Raw genomic sequence first — 25,535 nt, 5'->3', positions numbered from 1 at the left:
ATTAATCATTAAAGAATAAAACTGATTGGAAATTCCAGTGAGGATGGTCGCGCGAAATTTACGGCACAAGATTCCATTTTAAAAGTGCGCTGCTGTATTTTAAAATAAATTTTATCTTATTTTAATCCTATAATGTCAAAGCAGGTAGGGCTATCAAAAGCAATTTTCTAGTTATGAACTAATATAGTACGCAGAGTCATAGTCATAGTACGTCACCATTAGTCGTCACCATAGTACGTCATCGTAGTACGTCACCATAGTCATAGTAAGTCATAGTCATAGTACGTCCAGTCATAGTACGTCATATTCGTCCATTTTTGCTCGTGTATTTGGCTTAAAGAAGACCTATGAATGCTCGAGTGTTCGTGTCTAACCTTTTGCGACCAGAACACATTCAATAATAACATAGTTTTTAATTCAGTTTCTAGTACTTATTTAGAAATACAATAATTCTCTTTCAGACACCCTTAAATGTGTTCATAATTTCCAATGTTGGTAAACATTCAGTTTCTTAATACTTTGCTTGTCAAAAGACAAACATGGTCAACCACTCGATGTACCACTGATAAACCAATTGCCTCGCTTTCAAATGCATTCCAGTCCCCTCCCTTTAATGGGGCCTAATGTACGAAGTTTTATTGACTTTGTTTTTTTGTATATTTTCTATGCTTACGCCTCCTCAAAAGTTTGTTCATACTGCCAGATAAAGCCAATCTGAAAATTAAATACTTCATCAGCTGAAATAATTCCTTAGACCACACTGCTTTTCCATTTACAAAGGTTGAGAGAAAAAAAAACGAGTTTAATCTAGGTAAAGCAGTGGAACAAAACCAAACGTAAAAAAAAACTGTAAATAATAAAAAAAAAATCCGAAAATGTCGACTCCACGTCCGGGAGCCTTTTTTAACGAAATAAATAATTGAAGGAAAAGAAACGGCTTTTTAAATGAACTCGTCTAAAGAAAACCACAACCAAACACACACAAAAAAAGAACAACAACAAATAAATACATTTCACATTTTAAACACTTCTGGAACCGATTTTTATTTTAAAAATAAAGTTCACAATAAAAAGAAAAATAAATTAGGAAGTGAAACATCTTTGGAGAAAGAGGGAGGAAAGTTGAAGGCGAATCTTTTTTTTACGAAAATACATCATCCTTCTTTTTTGCTTACGAAATCTGAATGAAAGGAAAGAGGACTTCTTTCCTACTTTTTTTTTGTTAATAATTATTCTTATTATTTATGTTTCGATTTTCAGGGTTATATTTTAGACTTAGATTTATTCATTATCCTTTTTCCTCAGTTTTTATTCAGCATCCTTTTTCTTTTCTGATTTTATTTTTGCAATAAGTTCTAATGGTTCATAGTTCGGAGTATATTTCAAGCTAATAAGAATTCCGACTCGTCTCAAAAGTAAAATGACAATTTTATTTCAGGAAACGAACCATCATTGGAAACAGAGATAGAAAAGCTACAGACATCGCTGAATTTTTCTGAAAAGAAAATTCAGCATCTATCGTCTCTTTTAACAGAGTCTGAAAAAAACGAAGTGCGGCTCAATTCGCTTGTCGAGGCACTTAAAGAAGAAATCAGAAGAGTTCGAAGGTCGCAAGAGCGGCAAGAACATGCTGAAAATCTTGAGTATCTGAAAAATATTATTGTTAAGGTAAATTTTCTTCACATTGTTTCTATATAGTGTGGCTTCGTCTTGTTTTGGACTGCGGTTGATGGGCTCCCTTTTCATGCCTGGATAAGGGGAGGACCTCTCGAGACCCCTGTCTCTGACCCCTTCGCCCTTCAGTTGGTTTTAATCTTTTGATTGTTCATAAATTTTGCCTGCTTTTGTGATATCGTTTTAACCCCCTCCCCATAATAAATTCCAGCAAATGTTCTTTGTTTTAAGGATTTTGTTTTCTCTACCTTCCCCACGGACAAGCTTTGCTTTTTAGGGGAGGTAGCAATAATTTTTTGTTGATATGTTTTTTTTTCAATAAATCCTTCTCTCTCTAAAAAAAAAAAAATAAAAATTATTTTACGTCTCCTGTGTATCTTTGTTCGTATTTCATGCGCTTTTCAAATCCATTATAAGATTTTTAGGGTGGCCTGCGTTTACCCCCCCCCCCTCAGAAAATACCCCCTCCCCCGTGGAAAATAGCCCTTTGTGAATATAAGACTTTCAGAAAATAAGACTTTCTAAATTTGAGAATTTTATTTCAGTTATGTTTTTCTTATTTTCCGTATTTTATTTTGAATAATATCTTTCACGCTAAGATTCAAAATCGAACCTGGCTCTTAAGCGTATAGCCATTGGAAACCATCATAGTATTGGGAGTGTCCCTAGGTCTGTGTTTTTTTCGCATACCTTCATAAAGGGAGGATTACGTCCCTTGAGGTTGGCTAGGAGGATCCTCTCCTTCTATTGAGAAATTTAAAATAGTGCTATAAAAGCGCTATTAAACATTGGAGAATGGTTACCCCTGTTGGTCCGCAAGATCCACCTTATTGAAAAATTGAGCTATAAAAATACCTTTTAAAGGAAAATGTTTATTTCTTTGATTAAAAGTTATGTTTCAAGGAATATGATTAGTCTTAGGTTAGGGTTAGTATTTTGAAGAATATCTTCTGGAAAAGACGAATTTAACTTTAAAATTAATCGTTAAATCAGTTTTATAATCATAAAATTAAAGTCATGACAAAACTTTAATTTTCATTCCAGGAATCAAAATGAATAACGAGATGAATTTTCCATTTATTCTTTTCTTATAATTTTAATAGTGTTTATATTTTCATCTTCTATGTTGTTAATTATAATTTTAATGGTATTTTCTTGGATAGTTCAATATTTCTTTTTCGCAAATTTGACAGCATCATTGCGGGCTTTGACACACCTCCCGCTGTCCCAGGATAATTGTCTTGTAATGGTCTAATTTATTTACTTCTTTTACATTTCGTTGTTTTGCTTTGTTTTCTAAATCTCTGGACGAATAAACAAGGTAAAAAATTTTTTAGTTACTTTATTTTGCTTTTAATCCTTATAAATCTATTTATACACAATAAATTTATGAACTACTAAATATAAATCTATATTTATTTATAAAAATTAAATATATAAAAATTAAAAATATAAATCCTTTAGGAACTACTGGACCATTCAACCGGTTGTCATGGAACTTTGGGAAGTTGTTGATTGCACTCCAGCGAAGGTTTCGGCATTAGTTTTTTGATTTGGGGGAGGGGGATTTAAGATCTGGCAATTTGTTTTTCCGAGTAAGTAGGGATTTTATCTTATACATAAAAGATGACAATGGAAAACGTCATCCTATTGTTTTTGATGTTCTTTTGATGTTCTTTTTGATTTTATTTTGATTTTCTTGGCACTTTAATATTTTGATAAGCCATTTATTAACATTTTTAATTCAAAGTTCAATGGTCCTCATTGATATTTTAATTGGGATCATGTTCGTTAGGTTCATCCATCCATCCTATAATCGAAATATGGTATGTCGTGATATAAGGTAGATAGTCATTGATGTGTATAAATACGGTAACATAAAAAAGAAAAGAAAAAAAAGGGCTGTTTTTGAACATGTATGCAACAATGTATTGTTTGTCTTTAAACATGGCAATAGAACTACTACATAAATTTATGAACTACTAAATATAAATCTATATTTATTTATAAAAATTAAATATATAAAAATTAAAAATATAAATCCTTTAGGAACTACTGGACCATTCAACCGGTTGTCATGGAACTTTGGGAAGTTGTTGATTGCACTCCAGCGAAGGTTTCGGCATTAGTTTTTTTATTTGGGGGAGGGGGATTTAAGATCTGGCAATTTGTTTTTCCGAGTAAGTAGGGATTTTATCCTATACATAAAAGATGACAATGCGTAAAAAAAATCTAAAAAATCATAAGGAGGAAGGGCACCAAAGCACCAAAGGCACCAAAGCACCAAAGGCACCAAAGCACCAAGGGCACCAAAGGCACAAAGCACCAAAGCACCAAAAATCTGAAATATATAAGCTAAAAATAATATAAGGGATAAGGGACAAGCGTGAATTTTTGTAGCTTAAATCCTACAAAACACGATTAATAACATCGGAACTTTGTATTGTAATCATTCACAATCAAAACAACTTATGAGCAAAAGACGTTATATCTCGGTATCAGCTGGACCGGTGGATTTGAAATTTTCTGTAATAATGATTTTCAGGCCATGTGACTTTGGATTTGCGTACTAGAGAAAGGCTAGGGGATAGGGCTCAGGGGTTTTCAGAGGTTCCTTTTGTCAGGGGTGTAGCTGAAGCTATAAAAGGTAGCCTCTCTACCTTTGAGATGCCGGTGCGCTAAAACAAAACTTAAAACATTATGGGGGAGGGGGATATAGGCTAAAATATTGGACAATAAAAACTAAAACTGAGACGCCTACAAATAATATCCTCAAAAATGCGGAATGGACAAAGTTCAACAAACTTGTGAGCTTATCATGTGGGACGAGTTCATTAATGGCTCACAAAAAGTATTGGAAGTGCTTTATCCTATACTGAAAGATTTGGTGGGAAATAAACGACCCTTCAGTGGAGCGCTTATTTTATTACCTTACCAATTAGGAAAAATTCTTCCGGATAAGCACGTTCATCACCAGATTATCAACATAATGCTCAAATATTTCGTTTCGTGACGAAATGTAATCGAATTGGATTTTAAAACCGATTTTCGTGCTCAACTACAAAATAATACACCCGCCGAACGTTTCGCAAAACAGTTGCCGGATATCAGGAAAGGGAAGTTGATAATCGACAAATTCCCACAATGTTCCACAGTGATAACAATCTTTAGTAACGACGAACTGATTCAAATGGTTTTCCTAAATATTTCGCCGATTTTTCGCGAATTTCAGAAATCACGTGTGCCTCAACGCGGGCGCTATTTCAGTTGCTGCAATCAACGATGTTGAGGCCATTAATATTAGAATTTGAAATTTCATATCAGGTGAAGTGACAACGTATAAAGCGATACAACATATAATTACTTGAAAAAATCGCGGCTGGTGTTAGATTTAAATCTAAAAATTCCTGGAGCTTCCAACACGAGACTAACAGGCACACCTGGCAATCCTTTCATAGCTTTTTATTTTGAACATTACTATTCCACATAAATCAAGAAAATAATCAAATACAAGTTATCCTAACACTAAAATGAACAAAATTAGAAGGAATGCTTTTTCGTAAGTATGAATTTTATTATTATTTTTTTTTAAGAAATTGGTAAATATTTATGGCTCCTGGGGGTGATGATTATGATTATGAATATGATAGTAAATTTAATGAAAATCTTAAGGTGTAAGGTTTGTAGTGCTGTTTGGGGACTGTGATATAGATAGGTTCTCTTTTATTGTTTTGTTATTTTAGTGTATTTTTGCCCCCCCCCTTTGGACAAGTTTTACTTGTTGGGGTGGCCGCTAAACTGATGTTAAATTGTTTGTTTATTTAGAATAAATCTCTCTCTATCAGTGGCGGATCCAGAGGGGTGGCGATGGGGGCGCCCCCCCCCTGGCGTAGTCTAAAGTAGTGTAATTTACTTAATTAACTCTAGTTTGCGTTAATTAAACTTGCTCCTAACGCAAGTTTATCGGATCAACCTATTTTGCGCCCCCCCCCCCTAAATTTTTTTTCGGATCAATCTATTTTGTGCCCCCCCCTCCCTAAAAAAATCCTGGATCCGCCTCTGCTCTCTATTCTAAATATGAGATGGAACTAGTCCCTCAGCTCCCTGCATTTTATGCTTAGTTTTATCTTGTACTTTTCTGAAAAGCTATGGTTTGATATTTTGTCATTCACTGCGTTATAGAGACGTTAAAGAGACTAACTATACGTTAGAGAGTTAACTATACGTTAAAGAGACGTTAAAGTAATCAAAAGCCATCCTGTATTAAAATTTCAGGTTGTTTAGACACAATAAAAGTTTAAAGAATAAAACCCTCGGGCCTCTCTCTCCTCAAATTTCCCCATTGCCCAAAGAAAATATCGTTAAACAATTCAAATTGATGGATAATGACCGAAAAATTCATTTTTTCCTGATTTTGAGCAACACCTTTCACCTCTTCCCCATTATAAAAAATCTTCTGAAAAATCTAAGATTTAGATATTCCTTTCATATTTCCAGTCAAACTTTGTGGAAAGCGAGAGTAAGTTCTACGGAAGTAAGTTTCTATGAAGTTAACAAAATTTCCATTAATTAGTAAATTCCATGCTCCAGAAGTAAACTTGTTGGGAATCATGTAATATCGGATCCGTTCAAAACAGAATTATCTCTTCAGGTCTTTATATTGAAAATCTTGTCTTCCAGCTTTCTGAGAAACAATTCCCGAAAAATCTGTCACGAGGTACCTTATGCTGATTTTTTTAATTTATTTTATTTTGACCGAATTCATATATGTGATTCTTTCTAAATTTTGCAGAACTGGAACCAGTCTTAGATTGTTTGATTGTTTTGTTTTGTAACAATTACTTGCCTTTGGAACTGTAAATTAACTATTAAAGTTGTGTCTATGAGGAGTTGTGGAACTAGCAGAAACTAGTCTGCAAGGTGGGTGCTAGGCTGGAATATGGTCATTTGAATCATCCCTCTTTGGTTTTTTTGTATTTCTAATTTTTTTTTTTACGTTTCCTTCCTCTCCTTCACTCTTTTCTCTCTCATTCTTTTTCTTTGCTGAGGATGGGCCCCGAAAGTATCGGCCAAGAACATTCGGTATCCGAAAGGTTCTGCTCAATTAGGGGAGGGATCCAACTGGGAAAAGCCTTTTTGTAGATACTGTAGAGTCAAACAATACATGTCTATGTATATTCAACCCCTTATCCAGAGGGGAGGTAGGGGGTTTAACTCCCCCTTGAAATGTTTGTCCGACTAGTAAAGATGTTACAAAAATGAATATAATGAAAATTTAATCCGTTCTTAAGTTTTTTTGCAACCCTTCCCCCCCCCCCCCTTGAAAACAATTTACTGGAAATGTTATTGTGTAGGCCTATAGTTATAGAGATTGTATAAAAAAAAAAATATAAAAAAAAATAAAATAAAAAAAAAAAAACGCCGCAAGTCTAAACTGCTCTGTCTATTTAGTTGACTTGTATTTTCACTATTTTTTTTATTTTTTGTATATTCTTAATGGTAACCATAGGAATGGGTTTTTAAAAAGTTTATGCAAATTTATCTTCCTTTTCTGACAATCACTCGAAGAATAATGTGATTGGCTGGCGAGAGTACGTCACAGAAATAGACCATTGGAATTAAAGCCCACTTTCTAATACAGAAGTATTGGACAGTAAGCTCTCTTTTCTTTTTTGATGTATTTTTAAATTGAGAGTTGGTTGTGATAATTTAGGCTCATTTATATGTGTGGCCTGTAATCAGGTTTCTATTCTTACTCAGTTTTCACAACTAGATAAAAATTCTATTGACGCTCAAACTTTGGTAATTGAGGTCTGTATATCTTGGTGTAATATATCTTCCTGTGGCAACTTAAAATCTTGTTTTAAATACCAATGAAATAAAAAATAAAATTATTTTATGTATCCTGGTCCCATCTTAGGTCTATTCAGGGAAATACCCAAAGGGAGCCCCCTCTCCCTTTGGGTTTAGACTGCCCCCTCTTTACCTAAATCGTAAATATCCCGTAATTTCTAGACGGTTTTCATTCAAGTTATCAAATGAATTTTTTTTTTATTACTGACCCCCCCCCCCCCCCAACGAAAAAAAATTCCTGCGGTCGTGTCTGGGTCTATTTATACCAGAAAGCAATGATTTTCTAAGATTTTTCTTTAGGTTGTTTCAATATTATAAAGTTTTTATGGTAATATCACATTTTAGTCAGTGTTGCTACGTTGAGCGTGAAATCAAATAAGCAAAGCTTAATAATTAAATTTAACAGCGCTTTTCGTCCGGAAAAATTCAACATCAACATATTCTTGATTCCCGAAGACATATAAACCTTCAAAGAACTGCTAAACCTTCTTAAATGGTTTGGTACCATATTATTTTTTGCGGATTTTTCACCCCACGTTTCTTTTTCTTAATTAAATAAAAAAAAAGGTTTTTTAACTGAGACTAAGGAGTGACATTAAAATTTAAAACGAAAAGAAATTATTCCGTATATGAAATGGGTTGTCCCCTCTTCAACGCCTCGCTCTTTACACTAAAGTTTGACTCTTTGTCACAACTCTACTTTTTAAAACATTAAAGTCTTTAGCGTAAAGAGCGAGGCGTTGAGGAGGGGACAGCCCCTTTCATATACGGAACAATTTCTGTTCGTTTTAAGTTTCAATGTCTCTCCTTACTTTCAGTTCAAAAAAGTATTATTTTTTTTTATTTACTTTCTGAACGTTTTTCAACTAATGCAGATTCGACTTGGGCTCACCGCACGTGAAAAATTAGAACAAATTTGGAATATTAATTTTGGTAGATTTATTCCGTATATGAAGGGTTGCCCCATCTTCAATACCTTGCTCTTTACGCTAAAGCTATTAGCACTTTTAAAAAAGCTTCCTATTCTAATTAAACGGCCCCGGGGATTCAGTTTTAGTAAACACACAAAGTTTAGAGTAACGGGTAAGATATTAAGGAAGGGGCAACCCTTCGTATATGGTATAATTTCTGTTCGTTTTTCAAATAATGCCGGTAAATCTGGCTCACCCTCTATTAAATATACCCCTTCCCCTCATGAAAAACTTCTCAGTGGAAATTTTATCCAACATAAAGTACAACCCTCCCCCTTCAAATTTCCTCCAGACAGTTCAATCCTCTCTGAGAATTCCCCCTCCCCGTAAAATCGCTTGCGGACGATTCAGCCTGAAAAATTCTCCCTATCATTTTTTCATTTGAATACGACTTTAATCTCTAATCGGTTTTCGATCACGCCAGAAATGCCTCCTTCCGTGGAAATTATTTCCCAGAAAACAAAACAAGCGATAAAAAAGCCCCTGGATAATTCCTCCTAAAGATCTCCACATGAAATTGTTTTTAAAGAGAATGTAAGACAATTAAAAAGAATTTCGTATAGTAATTCTGTCAAATCCCCCAGTGTAACATATCCCCTGTAATATTCAACCCCCCTCCCGAAATCTCCCTCCCCGTGGAAAATTCTACCCATAAAAATCCTCCCCAATCACACCCCCCCCCCCCCCAAAAAAAGAACAACAAAATGTCTGTATATTTCCCAATAACAAATACTATACGTAAACAATGGGCGAATTTCATAACTTACAGGCCTCTTCCCACGGACTGTGGGGGGGTGATTATACACTTAAAGACAATTATTTGAATTATTTGAAATTATATTTATTTGATCTTTCGGCTATACTGAACAAAATGGCTATCTCACAGTTTTTGATCACATGATTTTGGGGAAAAAATGGGCTCGGGAAGGGGCGCAGATGCTCTCCAACCTTTTTGGTCAGATATAAAGGGCACTAGAACTTTTAATTTCCGTTTGAATGAGCCCTCTTCTGATATTCTAGAACCACTGGGTCGATACAATCAACCCTGGGAAAGAAGCAAATAAACACGTATCTGTGATCTTTCTACTGTAAAAAAAAATACATAATTCCACATTTTTGCAGATAGGAACTGGAAACTTCTACATTAGGGTTTTTCCGGTACGCTGAATCTGATGATGTGATTTTCATTAAATATGAAATATTTCATTTTCAGTTTCCTTAGTAATTTAAAGGGAATTCAATGCCCTGGAAAAGATAGATTGAGTATAAAAGGTTGGGGCTGTTCCGATGCTGGAACATGGCTTGGGGTCTCCGCTCCGTTGTAAGCTCCTTCTTTCGTCTCTATCCCCGACAGGGAAATCCTGCTTGTGTGGCCTTATAGTAGCGTTTGGATGGACCTTTCACAAGCTTGTCTTACCAGAACCGTGGCTGCAAATAGCGGTACAGGATGACCTTGAGGAGTTCCGCCCCTCGAGGAAATAATAGCTTAGTAAACAATACAGCATTTGCAGTCGATTTTGGTTTATTGATAATTCTTCTTGGTTCTGTGTTTGGGTGGGCTTTTTTTAGGGTGAAAAACCCCTTCCTAGCTAAGTTATATATTGTGGGCTGCCTCTGCATTGAAGTATAATATTTGTATTCATTAATATATAATGAGTCGGATGTAATAGGCTTGAAATTGATTATGCAGGATTTCGGCTCTTCTTTATGTGAAGGTCGCCAAGTTTGGAAAATCATTTTGTGATCAAGATGGGCCCAGGATGGGACAAAACCTCCTGTTAGATGGACAAAACCTCCTGACAAGATGGGACAAAACCTCCTGTTAAACTGAAGGTCCAGGAACTTCTTGTTGGTCGGTTCTCAGCTGGCTTAACCGCTTCATGTGGACTTGAAAAAGTGTGTTGGTCTTCGCACTGCCCTAGTATTTGGGACTTTTGCTTTTTCTGAGGCCATAGTGATTTCACTGATTTGAGTTATATGAAAATTGCAACTTTAATGTTACAGCGTTAAAAAACTACTATCGTATTGACATTTTGACGGACGAATTAAGACGCTTTGAACTGGGCTTATTAGGAGTTTCAGAAACTCATATCCCACGGGTAGGAAATATGAAGTTAGGTGATATAGATTTTTTTTTACTCAGGTAGGAAGGATGGGGTGGATAGAAAGGGAACAGTGATCGTGATGAATAAGGGAGCTGCTAGGTTGTGTTTAGGTGGGGAAGGTATTAATTTTAGAATACTGGTTACTCGTTTTACGACCAAAAGTTTAGGGTATCAGTCTTATTTGTATACGCCCCTATAATACCGACAGATGGAGATAGTTGTTACTCAGATGAATTTTATTTACATCTACAGGTACAAATAGACAGGATCCCAGGTAGAAACATGGGATTTTTATTAATCAATCAATCGCTTTATTTAAAGGAAAGATTACAGAACCTTAGACCCCCACATAAGCTCTTTGGCCCTTGTTTAATGCCCAGGTTGGTAGAAATAGGAATAAATGGTATCCTAAACTCGGTAAATTTGGTGTAGGAAAAGAAAATAGTCACGGTTATAGAGTGCTGCAATTTTGTAGGAATAACGATTTAGTTATAACCAATAAAGTATTTGGACATAAAATGGTCTATATTGGGGCGTATAGTACGGGGGTCACCACTTATTGATGCAAAAATGGAGCAAAAAGGTTGCTATGCCACTTACTCGTGGGGGAGAACCCCTTGTCGGCCTAAATGTTAGTGGGATTCCCGCGCTTACTCCAACGGTTCCGGGTCTATCGGATTTACTGATAGGAACTTTTCTGGCTGCCACCAATGTTCGTGGTATTTTTAGCCACCAGTGTTATACCGATAGGCCACAACGCCACTGGCGTGGTAATATACGGGTGTCACCACTTATTGGAGGGGAAAGCCCCGGCCCCAAATTATAATGTGATTCCCACGTCGATCACACCGGTTCTGCAAATATCGGGTTCGGTACTACCCTATTTACAGTATACCCTGTCCCAGGGTATAATAACGCGATCAAGTGGTCAAATGGCCACTTTCTAAAGCCAAATATACCCGCCTTGGGTTACGGCTAGAAAATCTCTAACTCTCTCCTTGGAGGTAACAAACCTCCCTGTCAATATAATAATGACGGTACCTCCTAGCTCTATTCCTACCCTGCCTGGGTTACGGAAACTAGTACACAGTTTGTAGAAAATACCTTACTTGTATTCTTCCAAAAGGGTCACAATAATCCCACATAAATCTATATCCCCGAACGGGGTCTAAGCACACACTAAAACAAAATAATATTTTTCACACAATTGTTCATAGGGGGTGGACTTTTGCTTGGCCCAGCCAATCAGCTACATCCCCATTCATACCCAATTCTACCTCTTAGATTTATCTTTCAATGACTCCCAAACCAGGAAGTACAAAAATAGAACTTGGTTCAAAGCTTACTTATTGCGACACCTCTAACTTAACAACGAGAATTTAACCTGTCTTTTAAAATTATACTATAAGCAAATGTAATTAAGAAAACGAAAACAGGTCATTTATCAGAAAGGAAAAGAAACAGGGGTGGAACCCCAACAGTCTATAAGTTATCAGGATATTCTAACCTTATTCTTATGGCTAACCTTATTGGTCATGTTATTGTAACTTGGATTCTTGCAAGACTTGTGCAACATACTTGGGTATATAGGAGTACTGTATTGATGTTAAAAGTAAAGATCATCATCTATTAGTGTCTAGGCTTAATTTGAAGCCGAAATTTAGGAAGGGTGACTATCTTCTTGGAATTTATGACGTTGACAGACTCAAGGATGAGAATTTGAGAGCAACTTTCCAGGAACACTTGAATACTAAAGTCGAGAGTCTTAAATTTATAAATGTAGAAGATGGATGAACTAATTTAAGAAGAATAAAACCGCAGCTAAGCATATTAATGAAAATGCTTTAAGTTTAGTGGAGGAGGGTCTTGAACAAGAAATATTTGAGTGATAGGTCATATGAAAATAAGAGGAATGGAATGTCTAGAAAGCATTACAATATGAAACAGGTTTGATTTGGAGGCCATGGAAATAAAATTGCTGGTGATCTTGAAAATGCAGCCAGAAGGCATAATAGTAATATACTGTACTGGCACGTTAAACAATTGAAAGGGATGAGTCAGTCTGGACTTGCCCCAGTTAGAGATAGGAACGGGGCCATAATTACTGATAAGAGAAGAGTTAAAGAGAGATGGGCAAACAATTTTGAAAACAGGGCGAACTGTGTTAAACTGACAAAGATATAGAAAAGAATGAAAAAGTTTGTGACACTTTGGAAGTGAGGGAGGAATTTAATTTTTGTAAGTATGAATAAGTGACTACACCAACAAGATTAAAAATAATAAGTCCCCAGGTGCTGACTGTGTGGTAAATGAGTTTTTTAAATACGGTTTTTGTGAAGTTAGAGATAAATTACTGAAGATTATGAAAATGATTTTTGAAAAAGGGAAAGTACCTAGCGACTTTATTTAAACTTTAATTAAACCCCTCTATAATAAAAGTGATACGGGTGAGTGTGGTAATTCTAGAAGCATCAGATTGGCTTCTGTCGGAAACGAATTACTTAGAATAATTATACTTCTTTTACTTAGAGATGCTATAGATAAAGTTTTAAAAGAGGAACAGTGTGGTTTTAGGAAGTGAGATTAACCCCTAGAATAATAATTTTCACCGAATTTTCACGGGTGAAAAACCAAATTTTCACCCCTAGGATAATAATTGAGAATTATTATTCTCAAAGGGCCTGAGTGATCAGGCCCTTTTAGTCATTAGTTTTATAGATTTTGAGTAAGCTTTTGATTCAGTCGATTGAAGAGCTTTAGCGAAGGTTCTATCCTGTATGGTATACCAGATAAGTACATTAAAGTGATTCGTGCTATGTACGAGCATAACGTCACTGCGGTTAAGGAAGGAAATGAGGTTGGTAGTTGGTTTCGTATTGAATCAGGACTCAAGCTCGATTACGTTCTATCCCCGTTTATGTGGATCATTTTGAAGAACATTGTCTCAAGGAATGCAGCAAGGGCTATTGGAGAACACAGAATTGGATGGGGAAGTAAAACTCTCCTAGACTTAGATTATGCTGTTGATGTGAGCGTCCTAGATGAAAATATTAGCAAAATGAACGAATTCTTGGAGGTTTTGAGAGTTCAGTGTGCAAGAATGGGTTTGAAGAAGGCCAAGTCTCTAACACTGGGAATAAGTGAAGAGGTAATTTTGGGTAATGAGGTATCGATCAAGTGGACAGCTTCATTTACGTAGTTAGTACTACTAATAAAGACGGTGGGTGCAGTGAAGATGTTAAAAGTAGAATAGCAAATGCCCAGGGTGGTTTCACAGTTGAAAAGTGGCTAGAAGGATAGAGAGATAAATCTTTGAATGAATATTAGAATATTGGAAGCTACAGTGGTGAAGTACGGTTCTAAAGCATAAGTGCTCTGGAAAACGCTGGAAGATTCATTTGATGTTTTCCAGAGAAATTGTGCACGGATTGTTTTAGGCAACCGTCTAACTGAACTTATTGCAAACAGTAAGTTCTACGAAAAATTTGATTCAATCCTGCCTTCTTGAGCTATAATGAAAGAAAGCTTGAGTTGGCTGGGACACCTTCTGTGGATGAAGGATGGCAGATCGCCAAAGATCATCCTTGTCAGCCAAATATACAGGGCCAAACGGAAATCAGGTTTCCTCGAATGGGGTGGAAGGATGTTGTAAGAAAATATTTAAGGGAAACTAGAACTTCTTGGGATGGTTAAAGAGGGATGCTTTGAATAGATTTGTACGGAGGAGGATCGTGCGTAATTGTGTTGGCCTCAGGTAGTTTGGTGCTGCAGAGAGTTGTTAGTAGTAGTAGTCGTAGTAGCAATGGAGAAAAAACAATGATTAACCCAGTTCTCATTGAAAGTAGTCTTTTAGTTATAAAACAGGGAAGAATCGTTTATTTTTCTGTTCAGTTCTGATAGCTATTAAATAAAAAAAAAGTTTTTTAAACTGAATGTAAGGAGCGGCATTAAAACTTAAAACGAACAGAAATTATTCCGTATATTAAAGGGGCTGTCCCCTCCTCAACGCCTCGCTCTTTACGCTAAAGTTTTTTATTGTTTTAAAAAACAAAGTTGTGAGACAAAGTCAAACTTCAGCGTAAAGAGCGAGGCATTGTGGAGGGGACAGCCCTTTCATATACGGAATAATTTCTGTTTGTTTTAAGTTTTAATTTCGCTCCTTACTTTAAGTTAAAAAAAACTTGTTTTTTTATTTAATTTCTGATCGTTTTTTAGTTAATGCAGCTTTTATTTTGGCTCACCGTCATTGAATAAGTAAACAAAATTTGAATAAAAATTTTACTTTTCTTTTGCTAAATGGCTGTCTCTAAATCTGGTTCTGAAGTAATTTACAAATTAACTTACGTAACGAACTTCTATATTAGTATATTTTTCTTCTGGCAAAAAACACAAAGTTGCAGATTTTTGCAGATATGAGCTTGAAACCTATGTAATAGGGTTTTTTAATACGCTGAATCTGACGGTGTGATTTTCATTAAAATTCTTTCACTTGTAGGGGATATTTCCCCCCTCTTTAAACAATTAGGTAAATTTTCTCAGGCTCGTAGCCTTTGATGAGCAATACTAAACTTAATAAAATTTATATATTTAGAATCAGCATTATAAGCCCATTCTTTTGATACATTTATTGACATCAAAATTCCATTTTTAAAAGTTTCGATTACTATTGAGCCGTATCGCTTTTATTACGTATATGTTATTACGTATATGAGGGGGTTCTCCCCTTAGTCAATAGCACGCTTTTTCCGTTAAAAGAAAAAAAAAATTTATTCACAAACTCCTGAATCACAAAGGCCGTTTAATTAGAATAGATAGCTCTTTTGAAAGCACAAAAAAAAACTGTAGCGTAAAGAGCGAGTTATTGATTTGGGGGAGAACCCCCTCATATACGTAATAATTTCTGTTCGTTTTAGGTTCTAATGTTGCTCCTTACTTCCATTTGGAGAAACTTGTTTTTTTTTTAATTTAATTTCTGATCGTTTTTTAATTAATGCTTGGAAATCCGGCGCCCCCTTCATAGAAATGTCCCTTACCCCAAAGAAGCATCCTCCGAGGAAAAATTCTCCAGAGTAACCTCCTCCTCCCGCCCCCCCCCCCCCCCAGAAAAAAATCCTTCCTGAAAATGTCTGTATACTTCCCAATAACCTACACAATATGTAAGCAATGGGCAAAATTCATAACTTGCAGCCCTTCCCCTGGGAACTGTGGGGGATCAAGTCATCCTAAAAGATATATTTATTAGATTTTCGACTATGCTGAACAAAATTGCTATCTCAAAATTTTAATTGGGTGACTTTGAGAAAAAAATGAGCGTGGGAGGGGGCCTAGTTGACCTCCATTTTTTGATCACTTAAAAGGGGCACTAGAACTTTTAATTTTCTTTCCAATGAGCCCTCCTACGATATTCTAGAACCACTGGGGCAATACGATTACCCCTGGGTAAAAAAAAAAAAAAATAAACACGCATCCGTGATCTTTCTTCTGGCAAAAAACGGAAAATTCCACATTTTTGTAGATAGGAGCTTGAAACCTCTACAGTAGGGTCCTCTGATGCGCTGAATATGATGGTGTAATTTTTATTAAGGTTCTATAACTTTTAGGGGGTATTTCCCCCTTTTTTCGAAAATCAGCCAAATATTCTCAGGCGCGTCACTTTTGATGGATAAGATTAAACTTGATGAAACTTATATATTTGAAATCAGAATTAAAATCTGATTCTTTTGATGTATCTATTGGTATCAAAATTCCGTTTTTTAAAGTTTCGGTTACCATTGAGGCGGGTCGCTCCTTACTTACAGTTCGTTATCACGAACTGTTTGAAAACGTGGATATTTGAATATGCTGATAAAGTTCGTGGAAAGTGTGCCCAGTTCACGCCCTGTTTTAGTTTTATTTTTATATTATTTTATTTTATTTCATTTTATATTTATTTTTATATTATTTATATTTTATTTTATATATATTTTATTATTTTTATTTCTATCCCTTTTTTATGTGATTATAGTAGTACTTGATGCTTTTATTTTAGGCAAACACCTTGGAACATAACAATTAGCTCATGAAAAATTTTTCTATCTCTTTTTTTCCTTTCAGTTTTTTGCTAATTTTGCTCGGATCAGTTTTCTCTCTCTTTTTTCTTCCTTTTCTTCCTACTTTATCCAATTTATATCATTGTTCTACTTCTAAATTAACTATCCAATTTTAGTTTGTAACACTGCCTCGAGGAGAAGAAAAATGTCGTTTAATTCCAGTTTTGCAGACTATTTTGAGATTAAGTCCAGAAGAAGTCCAGTCAATCACCATGTCTGTAAAAGGTAAGACGATTTTATTTAGGATAAGTGAGCTGTAAGTAGGTTAAGCAAGAGCAGATCCAGGATTTTTGTTCGGGGGGGGGGTTACTAATTTTCGACTCGGTTTTCGACTAATTTTATTAATTTTTACTAAGGTTTTACTAATTTTCGACTCGGTCAAAAATTTCGGGGGGGTTCAAACCGGGTAACCACCCTGGATACGGCCTTGAGGTTAAGCCTTTATAGTTTACTTCTTCATTCCTTCTCTCTATTCATTTATATTAATTTTATTGACATTGGGTCTATAGTAAAAATATTGACATTAAGTCCAGAAGAAGTTCAGTTAATCACTGTGTCTGTAAAAGGACAGTTGCTAACTAGGATAAGTGAGCTATAAGTAAGCCTATATAGTTCACTACTTCACTTCTATCATTTATTTATTGATACTAATTTCTGTTCGTTTTAAGTTTGAATTATAATAGGACTTTATTTCTTTTATTTTCTTTATTTTTTTTATTTTCTTTATTTCTTTATTTCTTTTAGTATTTGGTTTTTATGTGGCTTTTGATTTTTCTTTCAAATACTTCTTTTTTCAAAAGCATTTTCTTTTATTAATCCCAAAAAGAAGATTTATTCGTATTCGAATGTACATCCTTCCACTCTATTGCTGTTTCCACAACGCTGTGAAAACTTTTAAATTGCTACTTATTGAATGAGTAGTAGAAAGTGTTACCACCTCCAGCAATTTGGGTTTCAGTTTGGAGCTTGGTGCACAGCTGCCTATTCAATGGCTGCAAATGAACTGATTAATGCCTTTGCACATTTGTATCCCCACAGAAAATTTTCTCCGTGGAAAATACACCCCCCCCCCCACCGCAGAAAATTTCTCTGCGAAAAGTGTCCTTAAATTCCCCAATAATAAACATATTTGTAAATAATGGGCAAATTGCATATCTTACAGTCTTTTCCTCTGGATCGGGGGGGGGGTTATGTCATCTCCAGATGTATAGCTATTGAACATTTCAACCATGCTGAACCAAATGGTTATCTTTAAATTTCATCAGATGTCTTTGGGGAAAAGGGGGTGATGGAGGGGGGCTAGCTGCCCTCCAATATTTTGGTCAGTTAAAAAGGGCATGATAACTTTTAGTTTCTGCTTGAATGAAACCTCTCCTGATCTTTTAGGACCAATGGCTCGATACAATCACCCTTGTGAAAAAAAAAATAAAAGGGATAAATAAACACACATCCACACTTTTGTAGATAGGTGGTTAAAACCTTTATTGCAGTGTATTCTGATATGCTAAATCTGATTATGTGTTTTCATTAAGATCAGTTGAATTTTGGGGGTGTTTCTCCCATTTCCGAAAATGAGACAAATTTTCTCAGGCTCGTAGCATTTGATGGGTAACATTAAACTTAATGAATCTTATATAATTGGAATCATAAAAAAATAGGTTCTTTTATGTATTAATTGATATCAAAATTTCCTTTTTTTTAGTTTTGGCTACTATGGGGCCAAGTCCCTCATTACTAACAGCTCATTATCACAAAGTGTCCTTGACGAAACAAGCTGCAAGAAAAATGATGTATCCGTTTGGCGGAAAACGAGACAACGTGGCTTAAAACTAATTTGCTGTAAAAGTTGGAATCAAATGAATTAAACTAAGAATTTTGAATTTCATTAATGGGGTATTTACTTACTTTACACAAATCTGTCTGAAAAACAAAACGCTGCAAAGTCGCAGTAATTATACATAGTTTTATAGATAGATGAATACATAGTTGAAAGCAAGAAAAGGGTGATTATGTTACGTTTATCTTGCCAGAGTGCAAAATAAAAAAAAATCTAGCATTTTACCATGTAAGAACAATTTTGACCCAAAAAGAGCCACAATGTTATTGTGCAAGAATTTTGGGAACTATTGAATGGATTTTGGTATATCCTACTGAATTGGTCATTGGATGGCACGACATAAAGGTTGTTTTGTCATCCTTAGTCACCCCACCATGTTGTTCCAATATGCAGTCATTTAACCACTAAGAAATACATACTCGGGTCTTAATGCAAGTACGAGTATCAGGATTCCTAAATTCAGCAACAGCCATGCCAAGCAATACTCTTTCTGATACCCGTAAATTATAAATTCCTGTTCGTAGAGGAGCCCGGCAGGGGGCATTCACTGCTCGTACCCTGTTTAGAAATGTTGGCTGTTTCTTATAGCCTATTCTTTCTATCAAGAACTCTATTTGCCAAACTTGAAGTTTTCTTCTGCTCAATTATCTTGCAGAATATTTGCCTCCCGTTCTCAAAAATGCGGTTTAATCCCGCTTTAAAGGGCTGTAATGAAAGAAATGGCTAGGACATGTTTTGCGGATGAATAATGGCAGGCTGCCAAAGATTGTTCTTTTCGGCCTACCGTTTAGGGCCAAACGAAAAGCCGGTAGTCCCCGAATGGGGTGGGAGAAGGTCGTAAGGAAGATTTAAGGGAAGTGAGAACGTCTTGAGAGGGTGTAAAGCGGGAGACTTTAAATAGATTGGGATGGAAGAGGAGCGTGCTTAGCTTTGTTGGCATCAGACGGCTTGGTACTTTATTGAGTTGTTAGCTGTATTAGTAGTGGTATATTTCAATTGTTTCCAATAAATTTCGTCGCAACTTTTCTCATCTTGCGATCCTTGCAGCGCTCTTGCGCTGCCTCATATCCTGTACGTTCTTTTTTCCTATTAATTAAAAAAAAAAAATTTCCAAAAAGAAGTTTTTCAAAGAAAAGTAAAGGCCATTTTAAACTTAAGATCAGCAGGTGCAAATAAATGTTAAAATTCAAACTCAAAACGACCAGAAATTACTATTAAAGAATAAATTAAACCCAAAACTAACAGAAATTAAATAAACAATCATAGCAAAAAACATACAACAAGTAATAATATAAATGAATAAATAGATCTTAGGGCGATTAATGCTTAAATTTAATATGCAAATCAAGCTTAGAATGGAAAAAATATAATTTGCTATTGAAGTATAAATGAAACCCAAAACGAAGAGAAATTAAATAAACAATCAATACAAACAAACATACAATAGATACTAATGTAAATGAATAAATAAATCTTAAAGCGAGTGAAACTTAGTTTAAATATGTAAATCAAGCTTGAAACGAACAAAAATCACTACAAACAAGAGTTTGGATATTGCCTCCTTCTCTCACTTTAAAAGTCTCAAACCTACTGCGTCATTGGCGCTTTACTGAAAACTAAATTTATTATAAATATTTTCTTTGGTACTTAATATTGAAAATAAGTGAAAGTGATAATTCTTATTACTTATCACATTGAAAGTGATAATTCTTAGCATATTTATGTCAGTTCTTTTTTGGAGCTGGTTAAAGAAATATTTAGAAAAGCGAAAATAGCGAGAACGGTATACCAAGACTGTTTAAGACAGACACATATAGTTTTCAGTAAAGCGCCAATGATGCAGTAGGTTTTAGACTTTTACAGTGAGAGAAGGAAGCAACCCCAAACTCTTGTTTGTTGTGATTTTATTCGTTTCAAGCTTGATTTGCATATTCAATTTAAGTTTTGCTCGTTTTGAGATTTATTTATTCATTTATATTAGTACCAATTGTTTGTTTGTTTTTCATGACTGTTTATCTAATTTTTCATGAGTAATATGAAAATTATCATATTACTAAGTAATTTGCTGCCTGCACAGAACAGACTAATGCCTCTATAACTACCACACTCACTCTTATCACCTTTCTGATCACGGTACTTCTCCTTCTTCAACAATTATATTAATAATCTTCAGTAACTAATTTCTAACTTCACAACCACCATATTTCAAGAACTCATTTACCACACTATCAGCACCTAGAGTCTTATTAATTTTTAATCCTTTTAGTACTGTCACTGATTCTTCCTCGCAAAATCCATCTTTCTTCACATCTAACGTGCCATAAACTTTTTTATTCTCCTCTATATCTTTTCCTGTAACTCTATCCCGGTTTACCTTATTCTCAAATTGTTCTGCCCATCTCTCTTTAACTCTTTCCTACTCACTAATTGTAGCCCCTTTCCTATCTTTAACTGGGAAAAGTTCAGATGACTATTTTCTCTTAATTTATTAACATGCCAGTACAATATTTTACTATTATGCCGTCTAGCTGCATCTTCCAGGTCTTCGACAAATTTATCATTCATTCCCATTTTGATGCTTTCTTCACTTACTTTACTTTCCTCTTATCTTCTTGTGATGTACGACTCAAAAAACTCTTGTATAGGCCCCTCCTTTTCTACTTTAAACATCAAATATTTTCACTAATATACCTAGATGCGTTTGTAACTTTTTTGCCTAAGACACCATCAGCGACCTCACAAACTATTTTATTGAAATTATCCTATCAATCTTCATCATTGTCAAATTTTAAACTCTCTAGTTTAGTATTCAATTGTTCCTAGAAAGTTTCTCTCAAATTCTCATCCCAGAGTCTACCGAGCAAAATTAATCCCAATTACTAGCATTTGTTTTACAAAATTGTTTTATTTTATTATCGCTCCCACCCCTTCCGAAAAATATTCCTGCGTGTGTGTCTGTTACAGAAGCATTGTCTCTCTTGGTGGAATGAATTTGTTTGTATATTATTAGTCTTGTAAACCGTATGTAGACAAATAGTTCTGTCAGAAACTTGCAAATTAGTTGTTTGGCGTTTTATTTAGCGGGACGTATCCTATCTAGAGAAAGTGTACGAGTCGAGTCAACGAGATGTTTATCAGTCGAGAGAGTTTTCAGTAATATCTTCATTTAATATAATTTTGCGTTTTCTCTTTATTTTTTTATAAATAATGAAAATTTTTTAACTTTCCATGAAAGAATTTTTTCAGTTTCTTGTTTATTAAATTTACTACAATTTATTGTTAGTGTTTTCGATATAAATAAACCAAATGTTTTTTTTGTTTTTTTTTTAGGTTCTGATATTGGCAATAAAGCTTCTGGCTACCTGAATTTCGGTATATGGCCTCTTCCGAAGTAATATCCGCATTCCCTGGCATTAGTATTATACGTTCGTTGAAAAGTATTTCCATTTCTTTGAGTTAAGTCCCTTTCAGACTAAGCGACGATTAACCTCTACAACCCTTTGAAGCCTCTCCTGAAAACTAGAACAACTGGTAGATGGTAACTGGGCCAGTGCTCTTTTGGATCTAAAAATCGAGGTAGCTGTTTGCTATTTTCGGGACCCAAAGGCAGCTCTAGTAGCCGTAGCAGCTTGCTAATTTCGGTACCTTAAGTACCAAAGACCCACTGAAGCTGATCTCGGTTCTGACAATTTTTTTAAATGGTTTCTCAGGAGTGGGGCGAAATTTTTTCCTTCATTCTTATTCGGTAACCACGCTTACTTTGTAGCATACACAATCTAAAGGCCTCTAGAAAAGACCCAATGAGAGGTAGTCTTGGAGTGTTGGAGGGGTAGAGAACCCCTCCAACAGCTATAACATAAAAAGAAAGTATAATTGTCATGGAAACCATGGTTAGTCAATACAGTGGCCATGGAATTAATATGGTCATGGTCATTTAATATAGGTCATGGTCATAGGCCGATATAATGGTCATGGAAACCATGGACATTAATGGACATTATTGAGATTGTGAACTCATGTATGGAAAGGGCAATACATAGTGAATTTATGACACATTTATAGATGCAGATATTGAGCCAAACGTAACGGATTTAGATGACTAGATTGTCTTTTAGATGACGTCATCTTTTTAGACGTCATCGATTTAGATGACGTCTTTGATTGTCATAGACGTCTTTTTGGCCATCCATCTAGGGTAAAATGAAAATCAGGTCGTCCCCAAATTGGGTGAGAAGCGGTTGTAAGAATAGATTTATAGAAAATAGGAACTTCCTGGGAGGGTGTAAAGAGAAAAGCTTTGGATACAACGGGATAGAGGAGGAGCATACGCAGCTGTCTTGGCCTCGGGTGGCTCAGTTGTTAGTAGTAATGGTAGTAGTAGAAGATTTATGAAGTAATTGACGTAACGGTGTATGGTCGCTTAATCTGAAAGAGGTTGTATTTAGTGCTGAATTCATATCTCTTATGATGTGCCTGTTGTTTGTTTTATTTACTGGCTAGAGGTTTTTATAGGTTTTTTTCCTTTGTTCTGTCTTTTTCTTTTCAGCAAACGTTGTCGTGTTTTGTTTATTTACAAGTTTGACATCACGATTGCGGTTTACGATCTATTTCCGCTTTAAGAACAAGAGATAGAGGGGGAGGGTAACGCCTATATCCATACAACTCAGTTTGGTTTACCCGTTATAATGGTATTTCAGACAAGGGGTCCTAATTGGGGGAGTGCAGGGAGGGGCAATTACCCAATGGATTTTGAAAGAGACCTTTTTTGGGTATTATAATGAAAATATGGGGGAGGGAACCAAATCTCACCCTCCCCCCCCCCACCCCATTTTTGAAAAATCGGCTTACCTTTTTTTGTTATTTTATGTTAAAATATTGAAGAAAATACCCCCCCCCCCCCTACATTTTCATGAATTTGGTGCTCCTATTTCAAACTAAAATTTAGCCAGTAATATTTACTACTGGTAATTTGTTGATAAACTTGGATAAACAGGTTTTGTTTTGACAAACATGTTTTTATGTGTGTGAAAAATCCCGTTTGAAAAAACTTGTTATGCTATGACAAAGAGGTTTTTGGGGACGAGGATATGTCTTTTGGTGGAAATAGCTCAAGATAGGAGCAAATACGTCTTGTCACTAAGATGTGCCACAAGAAGACATATCCAAAAATGGCCAAGAGAGTTGGTGAGTCTGAAGGAACCCTATGGTTTCATTAGCCTGACTCTTTAACTTTGTAATTGTAGTTGTTGGTTGTTATTCATGTAGTTGTCATTCATGAAATGAAAAAAAGAAGCTTAGTCCAAGGCTTTTTCTATAGTATTTATTAGCCAATTTTTTAGTATTCTATCCTTTGTCTTGCAAGGTGTAGTCATGTTCCAGTTGCTTGTTATGTACACTATTTATGTTAGTAAGTTGAAATTAAATTTTCTTCGAATTTGTTTGTCTTTTGTATTTTAGATTAAAGTCAACTATCCCCCACTATTTTTCTTTGCGTTGTTACTAAACGTCATTTAATTTATTTTTTATGCAGTGATTAATGGTACTGTAGCGAATAAATAAACTAATTATTCAAATTAATCTAGTATAATGGAATTTTTATATTATTTATTTTCAGCCATAATTTGAGCTCTGAGAAGGCCCGCATCGTAGATAAATGTTATAAAGATTTATAAAAATTTTTAAGTAATTATGTTACTCTTAACTCTTCAGTAAATTTAAGATAATTCAAACTAGCTCTTTAATTATATGATTGTAATTATATGATTGGAACAATTAAATGAGTCAAATTGACAGGCGTGGAAAGTATCATTACGTGCTGCCTCAGGAAAAAAAAAGGTGATGAAAAATTTAGTATTTCCGGGGATTAGCCCATTCCTTTTTGATTCAAACAAAAAAAAAATATTTGGGTTTTTACTATTCTGGTTCAAATGCAGTTAAGTCTAAAAATTTCGCCCAAATTTTTTTTTTTATTTCAATGCTTGTTCTTATAAATTGCGAAAATAGGGTGTTAATAAGCCCTTCCATTCTTGAGACATTGTGAAAAAATAATTTTTTCCTTATTCCGAGTGCCCCTGTGTTTTAGCATTTGATCTTAAAGAATTTGGGGCAAAATTTAACGCAACTTCCCCCGTTAAAGAGGTAACTGCAGAACACATAGAGAACAAAACCCTTTACACGCAGAACAATTTATTGATGTTTTAAGTACGCTTAGAGGCAGTGGTTTTTTTGGGGGATTGGGCGTTAGCGTCGACGAATACCCCTCATATTCTTTGCCAAGCCTAGATTTTGAAAATATTTTGGGGGGAATTTCCGTTGAAGAATGTTTTTTTTTTGTACTTTCATTGAAAGAAATGAAAAGTTTGTCCCACCCTTGATTTCAAAGAGTAGATTTTGCCCCCTACCCGCCTAAGTTTTGTGAATTGACACTATTGCTTAAAGTTTGCATATATTTAGATGTGTACTTCAGAGATGTATCTTATAAGTCCTTTAGTCCTGAGTTTTAATGAATGTGAACAGGTATTTGATTCAGCTGACCAAAATTTGAAATAGACTTTGAAATCTATCTATTTAATCTGTTTAATGTATAACACATAAGTTTCTTTAACCTGTTGCCATCAGGCACATACGCAGGAATTTTTTTTTTTTTTTGGGGGGGGGGGGCAATTTTTTTCGGGGGGGGGGGCAAATCCTTAAAACCCATTATTTTGTGAGAAAAATCAGAAATTTATGGGAAAATGAAAAAAATCGTGAGATTTCGGGGGGGGGGCCGGGCCCTGGGCCCCCCCCCCCTGCGTACGTCCCTGGTTGCCATATACAACTTTGTATTGCCTATACAGTTCAAATTATCTTAGCCTTGTAATTTTATTAATGGGTGATGACCTGGGGTTTTATGTAAACTCTTTCAAATAAATATAGTATTTATTAAATATAGAGAATGATCAATAGCTGATTTCGCCATCCCCTTCATATTTATCTGAAACACTTTTTATAGAATGATTGAGAATGT

At 35.2% G+C, this 25,535-nt stretch overlaps 1 protein-coding gene across 1 annotated transcript in view; it reads left to right on the top strand.

Annotated features, from left to right (window-relative positions):
- Nucleotides 1-24,152, top strand: part of LOC148941145 (uncharacterized) — a 239,910-nt gene extending 215,758 nt beyond the window's left edge. Inside the window, exons 12-14 of the mRNA XM_089104273.1 lie at nt 1,439-1,668; nt 16,809-16,917; nt 21,860-24,152. Coding sequence (XP_088960399.1) covers nt 1,439-1,668; nt 16,809-16,917; nt 21,860-21,924 — 404 coding nt within the window. The 3' untranslated portion in view covers nt 21,925-24,152. The remainder of the gene's footprint in view (nt 1-1,438; nt 1,669-16,808; nt 16,918-21,859) is intronic.
- The last annotated feature ends 1,383 nt before the right edge of the window (nt 24,153-25,535 follow it).

Source organism: Artemia sp. Qi Xiang Cuo, chromosome 18, assembly GCF_049724085.1.
Source record: "Artemia sp. Qi Xiang Cuo chromosome 18, ASM4972408v1, whole genome shotgun sequence".
NCBI classification, from domain to species: Eukaryota; Metazoa; Arthropoda; class Branchiopoda; order Anostraca; family Artemiidae; genus Artemia; species Artemia sp. Qi Xiang Cuo.
This window is presented reverse-complemented; position numbering and strand designations above follow the sequence as displayed.